Source organism: Notothenia coriiceps, unplaced genomic scaffold, assembly GCF_000735185.1.
Source record: "Notothenia coriiceps isolate Sejong01 unplaced genomic scaffold, NC01 NC01_scaffold00010038, whole genome shotgun sequence".
NCBI classification, from domain to species: Eukaryota; Metazoa; Chordata; class Actinopteri; order Perciformes; family Nototheniidae; genus Notothenia; species Notothenia coriiceps.
In genome coordinates, this window is record NW_011342739.1 from 168,645 (window position 1) to 182,531 (window position 13,887).

General features: G+C 41.7%; 3 protein-coding genes across 5 annotated transcripts in view; 2 read left to right on the plus strand and 1 right to left on the minus strand.

The window, feature by feature from the left end:
• kcnt2b (potassium sodium-activated channel subfamily T member 2b) overlaps positions 1-3,435 on the plus strand; it is a 31,495-nt gene extending 28,060 nt beyond the window's left edge. Inside the window, exons 20-26 of one of the 2 annotated variants that reach the window (XR_798374.1) lie at positions 58-159; positions 264-347; positions 438-566; positions 1,163-1,508; positions 2,096-2,180; positions 2,271-2,471; positions 2,607-3,435. Coding sequence is in view for 1 of the 2 variants with exons in the window: in XM_010771542.1 (XP_010769844.1) it covers positions 58-159; positions 264-347; positions 438-566; positions 1,163-1,508; positions 2,096-2,180; positions 2,271-2,388 (864 nt within the window). In the remaining variant the exon portion in view is untranslated. Of the gene's footprint in view, positions 1-57; positions 160-263; positions 348-437; positions 567-1,162; positions 1,509-2,095; positions 2,181-2,270 lie in introns of both variants that reach the window. The other variant, XM_010771542.1, reaches the window with a different exon arrangement.
• A 2,425-nt stretch (positions 3,436-5,860) lies between these two features.
• On the plus strand, positions 5,861-10,229 carry LOC104945822 (uncharacterized oxidoreductase C663.09c-like). 2 transcript variants are annotated; one of them, XM_010771543.1, is made up of 6 exons: positions 5,861-6,048; positions 7,667-7,721; positions 7,860-8,047; positions 9,202-9,363; positions 9,462-9,572; positions 10,050-10,229. In XM_010771543.1, the coding sequence occupies exons 1-6, from the start codon at positions 5,905-5,907 to the stop codon at positions 10,161-10,163; spliced, it is 774 nt and encodes a 257-aa protein (XP_010769845.1). In that variant the 5' UTR covers positions 5,861-5,904; the 3' UTR covers positions 10,164-10,229. The 2 variants fall into 2 exon arrangements, with proteins under 2 accessions (XP_010769845.1, XP_010769846.1); XM_010771544.1 differs by having other exon boundaries at positions 5,866-6,048; positions 7,866-8,047.
• Positions 10,230-10,322: 93 nt separating this feature from the next.
• LOC104945823 (zinc-binding protein A33-like) lies at positions 10,323-12,080 on the minus strand. The gene is made up of 4 exons (XM_010771545.1): positions 11,813-12,080; positions 11,719-11,741; positions 11,505-11,626; positions 10,323-10,890 (listed from the first exon to the last, which is right to left on the minus strand). Exons 1-4 carry the CDS (start codon positions 12,014-12,016, stop codon positions 10,331-10,333), a joined length of 909 nt encoding a protein of 302 aa, XP_010769847.1. The 5' UTR covers positions 12,017-12,080; the 3' UTR covers positions 10,323-10,330.
• Positions 12,081-13,887: the final 1,807 nt, after the last annotated feature.

Genomic DNA, 13,887 nt, shown 5'->3' on the forward strand with positions numbered 1-13,887 from the left:
CTCTGTGTGTGTGTGTGTGTGTGTGTGTGTGTGTGTGTGTGTGTGATTAATCTGTAGAAGGAAAGGGAGAAGGGCTCCAACCTGGTGTTTATGTTCCGCCTGCCCTTCTCTGCAGGGAAGGTGTTCAGTGTCAGCATGCTGGACACTCTCCTTTACCAGGTATCTCAAACAGAAAATCCCTAACTGACTAAAAACTAAATGTGTGAGCATGCCAAATCTGATCTATTTCTGCTGACTTGTGTGGCATGTTCTCCTGCTGCAAGTCATTTGTGAAGGACTACATGATCTCCATCACCAGGCTGCTGCTGGGTTTGGACTCCATGCCTGGCTCAGGTTTCCTTTGTGCTGTAAGTACCGGCACACAAATGCCTTGGATTCTGTTTGTTTGGTTTGTGAAGTGTCTCTGAGGCAGAATATTGTCTTGTTTGTTTTTTTAGATGAAAATCACAGAGGACGACCTGTGGATCCGCACCTACGGCAGGCTCTACCAGAAACTGTGCTCCTCCACTGGAGACATTCCCATCGGCATCTACCGCACAGAGGCACACAAGGTTCCAGTCTCTGAAGTAAGGGGCTGCTATTGCTAGTTGTGTGGTCACTGCAAGTCACTGGACTGGCAAAAAAATTAAGCAAGAAACTTAAAATAACAAGCTTAAGTTGGAGTGCAAAACAAAACATTAATGATTTTGTTACAATATTTAACCCTGCTAGGCTTAAAGTCAAAGGTCACAACTTTTGCCACTTGGAACGTGATCATTATTTAAAGAAAAAGTAAGCATGGCAGATGTGTTGATAAGATGCAAAAAAAGTAATGCTTTGATTGGTTAGCTGCCATCTCTGTTGTGATTGGTCAACTGATTAGCCTATCATGGACAATGTGTTGGAGCGCTAGCCAATAGAAGCGTAAGTGCAACATAGTGATGTCACTATATTACAGAAATAAACAAAGGACTACATTCGAGGCATTTCAGGCAGTGGGGGGAGAACTTTGGGATTCGAAGACCATTAACTTGCACATCCATACACCACACTACACGAAAGGGAAAACCCCCAAAAGCATAGTAGAGCTTTAAGAAATTACATTTATCTTTATTTTTGAGAAAGGAAATGAAAGGTCTGGCTGTGTGTGATTTTGCTATGTAGTTATCTTTGTGTGACCCAGTCCCAGGTATCCATCACAGTGGAGGACTATGAAGACACGAGGGAACCCAGAGAGCCCCTGCTGTCCCGGACCAGCGCTCACCGTAACTCCACCTCCTCGGAGCCCGTCTCCACCTCCTCCCACTCCTCAGACCACCCTCTGCTCAGGAGGAAAAGCATGCAGTGGGCCCGGCGGCTGAGCAGAAAGGGGGGGCGGGGCTCCAGTGGGGCCAAGGGGGGTCCGGGCAGCGCGGCAGAGAGGATCAACCAGCAGAGACTGACCCTGTTCAGACGCTCCGAGAGGCAGGAGCTCAACGCCCTGGTGAAGACAAGGATGAAACACCTGGGCCTTTCTCCAACCGGATACAGTAAGACAATATGTGTGTATTAAAGTTTCCTGCTCCTCAAGTTCACCAGTATTGTACTCAAGCACAATTTTGAGGGACTGGTATTTTACCGTAATATTGTTCAGTGGTTGTACTTGAGTATTTCAGAATCAGAATCAAATTTATTGCCACGTACGTTTACACATACAAGGAATTTGCTTGATATCTGGTGGTGCGAACATAAACAATCTGAAAAAATAAGTTGCAAAGTAGGTAAAAAAATAAATAAAAATAAGGATAATAAAAAAAAAGTATTTTCAAGAAATAATTTTGCATTAAAAAAGGATGCTCCCTTATATTACTACATTTCAGAACAAAACTGAAAAATGTAATATTTTTGACATTGTTGTATTTGTGCTTTTACTTAAGGAAATTACCTACTTCCTCCATCTCTGATAATGCTGCTGCTTTTGTCAATGTTTACCTAAATGACTTGATTAGATGATTGTGTCCTCCTGTGTTTTTAATAAACCAGTAACAAAAGAGTCACAGATGTGTGCACGGCTTGCTGTTTACCCTGTTCCTATTTTATTTCCTGCATCACTCACCTCTTCTTTTTCCTGTGTCAGATGGGATGACAGACCAGGGGAACAGACATTCCTACATCCTCATCAACCCTTCTCCAGACACCAGACTGGAGCTCCACGACGTTGTGTAAGTACACAAATGTAATCGAAAGTGCTGTAAAAATGAACACAGAAGGAGAAGTGTGACAGGATTCATTTGTCTGTGCCCCACCTGCAGATACCTGATCAGACCAGACCCGCTCTCACTCGTACCCAATCAGGGTAGTAGCAGGAAGTGCAGCACAGGGATCTCGGAGAGCGACAGGTTCGATACGCAGGACAGCACCCATCTGTGAGGGACAAAAGCAAACAAATAATGTGTCGAACACTGCCAGAGAGAGGAGACACAACAACACAGTTTACAGAGAATCAAGAGATGGTGAGATGGAGAGGGAGTGGAGAAGCCCTCATATTTTCCGCCTCGGTGGACTGATAGGTGCCAGTCTTGCATGGACCTTTTCTATAATGATTGGAATGTTTTATTTATGCACCTTTCTATTTTGAATGTGGAAAGCTGCGGACACAGAAGTGCATTTAATGAAAAACTGTATGTATTTATATCTGTTTATGTGCATGTAATGTACTGCATCATGTATGTGCAGTGTGTCTGTGTACTGTATGTATGTTTCAGTGTGTGAATGAATGTGTATGTGTGCTTATGGATCAAGAGCAAGACACTGCCAATGTGAGAGGTACTGCTGCCAAATGGAAGTCAAGGGATGTATTTTTGTGTCCTTCTGTGTCATAGGTGTGTTTTGTCAGACTTAATGCTGTTTGGCCGTATTTGAAAGTGACACTACAATGCACACAACCCCTTTTTATTTTGTGGTCTCCATAAAGCCTTTTTGCAACGTTTTTCCTGTCGCTTTCACAGTCAAAGGCTCACCTATGTTTTACACTCACCAGCAGCGGAGCAATCCAAAGAGCACCAGTCTCTGAATTAAGTAGATAGACAGCATGCGTCGTTAGTGCAGGGCATTCAGACACATCGCTGTCCTCAGTATGTTTTCACTTCAGTTATGTGAGTTCTCTTGAAACATACTTTTTCCTATGTTTTTTGTTTACCTGTTATTTCTCAAAGTCCCACCCTCCCTGCTTCTGTGAGTCAGCGTTAGCCGCCCTACCAACAGCTTGCTTTTCCTGACATGCATGTTAGAGAGGCAGGAGATGGATAGAAACACAGGTACAAATAGGCTACCATAACATAATGCCATTAAGTACAATAGCCCTGCAATAAATACCTCTTTGTGAAGCTTATAATGTTACTTTTTTGGGGGGGACGGGGACAAAGGTGTTGATTAAGTTCTATGTTTTAAAGCCAATTTATAAGCTTTACAATTTAATAGTTGCTGTATTTATTGTATAATAAATGTCCATGTTATTTATTTTCTAATTAGAATTGAAATCAATGAAATAATTGTTTTTTTCAGACTTAATTTCCTTTTTCTGAAAACAAGTAAAAAATATGCCATTCGAGTGATATCAATCTGCTTTTTATATACCTTAAATCAGATGTTTTAAAGAACCTGTGATTCATCTGTTAAATCAAACTAAATCATTTGTAAGAATTAACATTTAAGTCATTTGTTTTCCAAGGTATGTTCTTTTTTTGTCAGAAATTCAGATTGTACCGTTTCACAGAGAAACGGTGCAGCCATGTGGTGGGCATGCTAACCTGCTAAGCTGCCAACTTCACTGCAGTAGCTTTAGTGCCAACAGATGAAAATATGTATAAATTAAAGTCAGTCATTATAGCTTGCCATTGCTTTATTGCAGTTCGGGTGTCAATTTGTGCCATTTCAACCTGAATGTATTTGCACAATTTCACTCATTAGTTTCATAATTGCATCATTTTTTAGTTTTCAATGAATCAGTTGACTGACCTGACACAGTATGTCTTTTGTCTGGTTCATAAAGCTCACGTTTCTGAGCTATTTTTGCTCTGTTATATCAAAACTGTGAATGACTCACCGCAAATGGCTCCATTTCCTTTATTGTAATGTCCCCAGGCTAACCAAAGACCACACAATACTTCAACACAAGACTAGATAAGGCTTTATTGACCCCCTGAGGGGAATTTCCGTTGATGCTGCTGCACAAAAATAGAAATACATACAGATAAATAGATTAAGAAGATTATAGAACCATATGAAGTTAAATTGGTTTATTATCAGTACAAAAGATAGGCTGCTGTCTCCACTGCTGTCTGCCGTCTGATGACCGTGCACAAATGAGCGCCTGATGCTCTACATTTTGCATCATAGTGGAATGAGCCGCCAGCTGAATGTGCTGCCACAGCTCGACGTAGAGCGGGTCAAATGAATTCTAGGGTGGCTTGGATCAGTCATGGCCGCCCACTCCTGAACCCATGAAACAGTGTCAGTGTGCAGCTGCATTGCCAGAAGCTTCTCCCCTGCAGGAGGGACAGCTGGATGAAAGCACTGGAGAAGTCGAAGAAGCAGATTCTCACATTGCTTTTCCAGATGCGTTGTGGGTAAGGAAGGTAGCACTGGCCCTGGTAAGCACGTGATATCACATTCCTCATTTTAATCCATGTTTTCTTCAGTTGTGTTGTATCAATGACTTTAACTATATAACACAGGGGGTCCAAACTTTTTTCACTGAGGGCCACACACAGAAATATGAAAGGCTGGGCCACTCACTTGAGGTGAGGTATATTGCCTCATATGTTAAGTTAAGTTATAGGTTAGCAAAATCAATCAAATGTGGGTAAATTATGCTCCAAACTTGATTATACTTTAAGAAAAAAAAAAGCCTACATCCCAGCTCTCCATAGGGTTTCATTTATTTTCTTACAAAAGTGTTAGCAGCTCGTTCCTTAAAACAGAAGCCTCAGATTGATTATAATAAGGGGAAATTATGTTTAAAAGCTTGTTATGCAAATGCATTTTTTTATCAACTAAGATTTGTTAGAACATTTAAATGTAATTGACTACATATATATTTAGGACGTATAATACAAGAAGAACACACATTTCAGGTGTGGGCCATATTCCAATTCGATTATACTTTTCGAATTTGCTGAGGGCCAATTCAAAATGGACAATGTTGTGGAAACTTTAACTCGTCAACGACCCGGAGATGTAATGGTAATAATAATAATAAAGATGGTCTTCAGCAATCAAACAGAGTTGTCTTTGTGGTCTTTATTCAAGCTTGAAGGTACAGGTTACACAGAGTACAGAGCAGTCTGCATAAGTTGCACACAGAGGGAACTGTGTGTGTGTGGACAACTGTACAAGTGTGATAGTAACAGGAAACATCTGGATGCGATGGTGTCTGAGACCTAAGCATAACAAAAGGTCGAGCAAGGGGCATGTACTGAGTACAGTGTCATCATAAGCGTTGCATTTGGTTTTAGCAGGTAACATAAGAAATTGCCACTACAACAACGGGCCACATTTTGCCCCCAGGCCGTAGTTTGGACAACCCTGATCCAACATGACTCTCTCTGTTTACACTGTTGGGTGTTGGGAGTGCTCACTTTGTTTTTATTTGGCCCTTTGCTCTCTGTGTTGCTTTGCACTCTTACAGTAGCTTTATTTTTAACTTTCCAAAATGTTCCCCATTATGCTTCTTTGCTTTCATTGAGTATAATATTGCCTGATGGAAATATGTTTATTTCTGGCAAGGCTTTACATCCAAGTGAGGCTAACACAAGCCTGAATTATCAAAGTTGCTCGCCCACTTTTTCAAGAAGGGGATGTAGTGGGCGTGGCCAGACCAACACTTTTGTAGGGATTTGTATGCACGCGCCCAGAGGGAGGATTGTGCAAGCTGAGTAGCAGGCAATGGCAGCTCCATCAGTCAGCGTGCTCATCACAGGGGCCAACCGAGGCCTGGGCCTGGAGATGGTGAAGCAAATAGTGGAGGCCCCCCGACCAATGAAGAAGCTGTTTGCCTGTTGCAGGGATCCAGATGGGCCAAGAGCTGAGGTGGGTCTTGTAATTGATTAATGATCACATAACAGAAAAAATATCTTGCGAACCAAAAAAATGCAGTGACTGAGACAAATAATAATAGTCTGCTTACATAACAAGGTGGAAGACCTTTTCAGATCCACTGTGGCCATATCAAATGTTTTTTTATGAATTAAATGTTGAGTGGATTGTGATTATAACTAACTGGTGCTTGTAAACAAACCGCTTAGCGCTGCTATAACTCGTTTGCCAAGCAGCAGGTGGCAAAGGCGAGCTGTCATGTGCTACACATCGATAAATGTGAACCGATCGACCCAAACTCCAAGAAAAATATAAGTCTCTGGGTGGTAGACGTGCCAAAGCGAGACATTACATAGCCTAAATAGGAGCTTGAGCAGATTTCCGCCAACGTTGTATAAGGGAACATGTCTGCCACCAACATGACTCAGCACTTTCTAACGCAGTGTCCAGTGATTCATTCAGATGTGTAAAAACAACAAATACAGGCAGATAGCCATTCCTGTGTTTCTCTACTACTACTACAACTCTACTCTACTACTCATTATGACTGCAACGAAGCCGCATAAGTCCGTGGTTAGTTCAAATGTCTGTTATGAAAGGAGGACAGGCGAGTGCATGTTACCTAAACATGCTAAAAGTGAAATTGAACAAGTTAAAGGGAGATGTTGTTCTCAACACACAGCTGTATTTGTCTCCCTGTCTTGTCTGTGTTTTATCTGTTGCAACTTCGTGCATGCTGCCCTTCTTGGCCAGGTCACTCTTGGAAAAGAGATTTTAATCTCAATGAGTCTTTTACCAGGTTAAATAAAGGATATATAACACCGCGGTGAAGTTAGTTTTAGGTTTAATGTTCGACAGAAATTCACTCTGGATCCAGCGGCGTCCTCATTAATGGCCGAACGTCTGCATTCAGAGCCTCATATGACAGTTTATTAGCATCCGAGCCATTACTTTCGGAGTTTTAAACTAAGGGACCGTCAATAAATTATCGTTCGAGAGACACAAAACCAATGTTTTTTTCAATACCTCGGTCGGTGCTTACTTGCTCATAATGTCTCTTAGGTGGCAGCCTTTTTTTATTTATTACAAATAAATAAACCCATTCATTGATAATTTTTCGTTTTGTTCAATTTCTTCCACAATTGTGAACCATTTGACTCCTAATCCATGACATATATTTTTAATACACCAAACAAATAAGACGCACTATTTTTTTCATTATATTTTAGGGCTTGTTCTAATTTATACAAATCTTGTAATTAAAAAGTAGCCTAGCTGTTATTTCACTTCCTGTTTCAAAAGTGCTGATTGCGGGTATAAAGCTTTAAAATCTGATAGCAACTTTCTGATAGTGACGTAGGTCCACATTTCCGATTTTACGTCATATCGGACGCAAATCTGGATCAGCTCCGTTGTACCCCCGTTTTTAGAGATTTGGGTACGGAGGAAAAGAGAGAGGGTTTTATTTTCTGACGCTGCGTTAGTTCCCCGACACACCGGGGACACATTTATGTATAAAAGACATCAAAAAGTGAATTTGGCATGATAGGTCCTCTTTAAAGTGATCAACAGTGTGGGGGATTACAAATGTCTCTTCTCTGTGTATTTACAGGCTCTGCAAACACTGGCAAAGAAGCATCCTGACATCATCTCTGTCGTCCGCCTGGGTAAGATCTCTCTCTTAGATTCTGTTAAACCCTCCGTCCTGCTACCATGTCCCGACATGCAATGGCTTATGAATAACCCTGGGCTCTGATATTTATCTGACAACCACTGATGCTCAACTTTCTTTCCCTCTATGTCAGACGCAGATGACCTTTGCAGCATAAAACAGTGCGCCCAGCATGTGGGCTCTCTGGTGGGGACGGGGGGTCTCAACCTGCTGATTAACAACGCTGGCATTCTCTTCAGAAAAACCCTGCAGGAAACAAGTCCTGAGGAGATGCAAAAAACCTTCAACACCAACGTCATAGGCCCGATGAGCATCCTTCAAGTAAGTGAGAGGGAAGTCTGAAACACTGAATTTCAATACAGCACTGAACGTTTTTGTAACACTTTGTATTAGGCTCAATTCCATAATGTATTATAAATATCAATCAATTACATTTTATTGCAAGCCCAATATCACAAATGACAGGGGGCTTTACAATATGTCCATAGACCCTTAATGCATTATTACCAGTGCTGTGTAATTAAAATGATAAGCAATCCTCATAATGCTTTAAACGGAAAAAATTCCCAAACTGGGATCAATAAAGTACTTCTTATCTTACCTTATCTTATAAACATAACACACTATTAAATAATGGTATAACCAGATAAGGTCAAGTGTCATAATACTTCAGTACTAGTAGGGGAGAGTGGGGTAAGATGAGACAATTTGTACTTGTTTTGTCCTCTAGGCAAGGATAAATGAGATATAAGTCAGAAGACAACAGCAACCTTTACTTCAGGATGTCTTGTGTCAATCAATCACAAAGGGCCATGAAAATATGACTTCTCAAAAAAAGAGGTGTTGTGGCTCAACTTGAGATTTTCAGAACTGGATAAATTCGCTTTGACTTAACAGTAATTACACCTGACATGTTGAATATTTAATTTGACAAGCAAAACATGGTTTATTGTGAAAGAAAATACATGTACCACTTAACCATGTGCTTTTTTCCATCAGAGTCGAAAAAAGCACCCACCCGTTAAGAATATAAATGATGGGTGCTTTTTTTTTCTGAATTTATGGTCACATGAGCTAAAGGGGTGGGTCAACCCACTGGCTCATCTTACCCCACTCTCCCCTACTAGTTGCTGGTCACACAGACTTTTTTAAATGATCATTTCCTTACTTGTAAATTCACACATTACAATCTTTTTATAATCAAATACGCATTTACAATATGCAATTCATCACAACATATTAGTAGGTTAACAATTATAAAATACAATGTATGATAATTGACCTTACAAGTCATTATAACAGGATGTATATCATTGTTATAAAGCATTACACATATTAAAGACTGCTTACAACTGCCATGATACATTGCTATAGGCAGATAATAACACATGTGTGTAGGTTTATAATGCAAGACAGAAATGGGGGTCAGAGTATTTTCAAGGTTTTCTTTTCTCTTTGCTTCTGGTCATCATTAGGAGTTCCTGCCTCACCTGCGTTCAGCAGCAAAGGCCTGTGGGACGCCAGGGATGTCCACCAGCAAAGCAGCTGTCGTCAACATCTCCTCCACTCTGGCTTCAATGCAACGTATTCAACAAACATATGAGATTATACCCGCCGTCTCCTACCGTATCAGCAAGGTGAGTGACAACATGCCAATTTAGTGATCTGCTATTTAAAGCCTCCATCTTAAACTTGATAAATGGAGCTCCTTTCCCTCCCTCTCGTCTGTCCTCAGGCTGCTCTGAATATGCTGACTATGTGTGCTGTAGAGGAACTGAGGAAGGACGAGATCCTGTTTTCTCTGCTGCATCCAGGCTGGGTGCGCACTGAGATGGGTGGAGAGGATGTGAGTCTGCTGTAATGAAACAGGAAACAATGTAACAATGTACTGGAACCAGTCAGCTCTGATTGATAATTTAATTTATTAATAGAGAAGTATGAGATTACCATCATGTCGTATGATTTCATATTTCACACACATTCTTTTAGGGGTAATGTAAATAATTGAGAATCAAGAGAATTCACAGAAAAAAAACTAAGAAAATGTTGCAACTCTCATGGTGAGAAAATCACTTGAGATTATTTTTGCAACATTTTACGTTCCCTTAAAATGAACCTTCACAATTGCAGCTGTTCTGCATGCTTACACAACGAAGAATGACATACAAATGACATATCTCATGAGCTGTTCACATTGAGGTCATATTGAAAAAAATCATACTTGGATCAAATATGAAGGTGTCCAAGGTCAGGAATGAATATGGCAGAATTGCAGTCTTGTTTTTTAACTCCTTCTTGTGAACTGTGTGTTTCTGACCACCAGGGGGAAATTGATGTTCAGGAGAGTGTGCTGGGTATGTGTGACGTGATGGCCTCCCTGACTGAGAAGCAGAACGGAGCCTTCCTGGACTACAAAGGAAATCCCATTCCTTGGTAGCTTTAAAGCACTTCATAAACTAATGAATGAATCCAAGTGAAATAAACCAATACTTGTTCTAATTACTTTGCTTGTATCATGCTCATTTTACACATAAACATGCACCCAAATGATTTGATACACAATTGGGAAATTTGTGTTGTAATATGGTTAGATTTTTTTCAAAATCACCATGTAGCACTGTTCCACACAGCCACCTTAGCGGTGCAGATCTTCAGCGGGTTGGGGTTATTCCCATTGATGTTGGCTCCAGGGCAGAAAAAGGGGTAAATCTTCTCAGTAAAGAAATCGTTGAAGGTGTAGATGGGCATCATGCTCACAGGGTTGGAGAAGATCACCTGTCCGGAGTCAAAGTCCAGCTGCACCCTGACCCGGGTCAGCTCCCCCTGCAGGTGCAGCGGGGTGCTGGGCCTCGTCATGGCCGAGTACTCGCCCTCGTAGTGCGCGATCATCCAAAAGCCACCTTCGGGACAACCTGAAATGCGGCCTTTCCTGTCGATGGTCTCCTTGACCACCCCGAGCATCCAGTCCGCCTTGTCCCCCACCTCCACCTCCCAGGCGTGGCGGCCCGAGGTGAAGCCCTCTGACCCCAGCAGGAACACAAAATGGCCGAAACGTTCAGGATTGTCCGGGACATTCTGGAGGCATCCGCTGTTAGTGACGCAGGTCAGGTCCGAGGAGAGGGACAACCAGGGGTAGGCGGTGTTGGGGTCCAGGGTGATGGGCGCTGAAAAAATGTTGATTAATTCCTCCCAAATTTTAAGGCACACTGCTTTGCTTAAAAACAACATTTTCCAGAACTTTAACAGACAAGCCTACCAGGTTAAAGGGAAACACTGCCATCTCTTATGTGGATGGCATATAGTCAATTGAATCAATACATTCCTCTGTGAGTGATATTGACAGAGAAAGCTGCAAAATCTCTTGTTCTCCCTGCATCCTTTGATGTGACAGTGACCTATTTTGATGAAAGGAAGAACTAAAGGCTGTTTCAGCTTGGATTTCAGAAGGATATGACCAGCAGGTACCCTTCAGGCGTCAGAAGCTCACACGCAATGCATCTTGGGACACGAAGGCACTGCCAGCATGACAACGGAAACAGGAGGCTTTCTGGGGATGCACTGAGGAGTTTATTGCTTCAATTGACTGATTAGACAAAAGGTCAACATTGTACACAAAACATGGTGAATCTACCTTTTAATAAAAATGGCAGAGCATACTCACTCCACACTTGCCTTCTTCAGGGTCAAACTATTCACTAACACTTGCTACTGAACAAGTGAACAAAATTCAGTTGTTCATGTTACAAAACATCCTGCAGAGAGTCACATAAGTGCTTACTGTACTGAACCAGCTCGGCCATCTTCTCCCACACATGGTACTTGAGGGAACCGACATGCTCGGCCACATTTATAAGAGCGTCCTTCCACACCTTTTCAGGGATATTCGGTCGGATCTGTGCTCTGTGGGAAGAAAAAAACACACAGGAATCCAATACATAACTAGTGAGCTGAATGTGATATACAGAGAAGATGCAGAAGATAATAAAAATGACCTTTTCTTTGTGTTGGCGTAATTCTGAAATCAAGAGAAAGGGGATTAGAAACTGTTTGTATGATAGGATGAATTGAAAGAGAAAGATGTATTACCTTAAGGAAGAGAGCATCACTGGAACCAATCTCGTTCTCAATGGCAATGACAGCGTGAGAAAAGGTGAAGATACTTCTGGTGATGTTCTCTGACTTCTTCTTCGCCAGCTCCTTCTTCTCCTCATCCTCCTTCAGCAGGGCGGCCATCCGAGCCGTCTCCTCCTTCTGCAGGAACTCCCGCAGCTGCTCAAACTCCTCTTTCATCTGCTTTTCTGTGGCCTCAGTCTGGTTCTAGCACACAGAAATAAAGTGAATGTACAATGATATGGCTGGAGTGTACTTATCTTTTATATTTAAGCCTTTGTTTAACTACATGTCCAAATTATATTTACCTTTACTTAGATGTTATTCACCAAAGTACACCTTGAAAAGTAAGTGTCTTGTACATTTTATATTTATCTGGCCAATAAAAAAGTAATATGAACACCATAAAACCATATTAAGAATTTCCTTATTTCCTGTTTTTGCCATCTTAAAAAGCATCACTGTGAAATAGCTGTTGGATTTAATCTTATTTTCCATGTTTTTTCACAGTATCCCTTTCAAATATGATCAATAGGGCTGCTCAAATTCAGAGTAAAGCAAACAATCCTGATTCAAAAGCGTGTTCTTTAAAGTGGACCTATAATGCTATATTTGAATAATATATTGTAGGGCCATTCCTATACAAAACATGTCTGTGAAGTTTTTTTTTCAAAATACCAAACAGATCATGCATTTTAGGCATGCCTCATTTCGCTCTATTTGCTGTATTCCAGCCCTGTCTTCACAAGGGCTGATTCTGTGGCAAATGAGCTGCAGCTGACCACGCCCCCCTGCAAAGGAGGGGGGGAGGCACGAGCGTCATGTTACCATGCTGTTACCATGCCACACAACCCCACATTACCCTGATAGGTGGAGAGTCGCCCATATAGACGGAGCACCTTGTTTCTGACGTCAGAGATATTTCAAATCTGGATCAGTCTGTATCAGATCCGTTGCAGCCCCGTTTTTAGAGATTTAGGTATGGAGGAAAAGAGAGAGGNTTTTATCTTTATAGCCACTGGTGTAAAGTAACTACGTTCATAAACTCAACAAGTACTATAAAAGGGCACAATTTTGAGATACTTGTACTTTACTTAAGTATTTCAATGTTTTGCTACTTTGTACTTCTACTCCACTACAGTTCAGAGGTAAATGGTGTACTTTTACTCCACTACATGCAGGGCTCGAGCTTAAGGATGTCCCGTCGTCGAAAAAAATAGTGTCGGGGAGGATAAAACATTATTTTGGGACGAATTTGGGACGAGAGTTAAAATAAAAATACCCTGCTAACTCTACTACAAACGGCGATGAAAATGAAACCGACTGCACGTTTTGTGTAGCACACAGTTATTAAACCTCCTTGTCAACATGAACACACACGCACAAAACATTTAGCAACCTGCGGAATACACACACACACACACACACACACACACTTCCTGGCCCGCAAATTTGCGGGTCTAGCTACAGTATGTACTGAGTGTGTGTATTTCGCGGGTTGAATGATGTACAATGACAATTGTATCCCGTGGAGGAATTCTGAAATGTTTTACCGTTACATCACAAAAACGCACAGCAGAACCAGACCCTGGAGCGCCGGCCTCTTTATTTACTTACTCCTCTTCATCCCCTATGGGTAATAAGGCTGAGATGAGATTGAGAACCCTCCATCGTATTTAGTCCTTAGCAATATGCTGCGCCCCTCCCCATGTAGGGTGTTGGGGCAGAATCTCTGATCCGCGCCGTTCCTATATGAGCGGGTTCTCAAAAGAAGGAAAAATTCAAAGCAGCCAGGATAAGGGTTAAACAATAATCTGCTTTAATGGCAAAATCATACAAATACTTCACCTAATCACGAAGCACTCTGCAGAGTACTCCGGGCTCAGGTTCTACCACCGTGTGAGACACGTCTCAGGAACGGCAAGTCAAAAACAAGAGCGCCGATCTTCAAAATGATCACAACATTTATACAGAGTTCACTTCTGAGCGAGCTAGACAGTGAGTTGGCAGTATTCCATTGGTCGGTTTCACTTCTGGGCGGGATCCCAGGT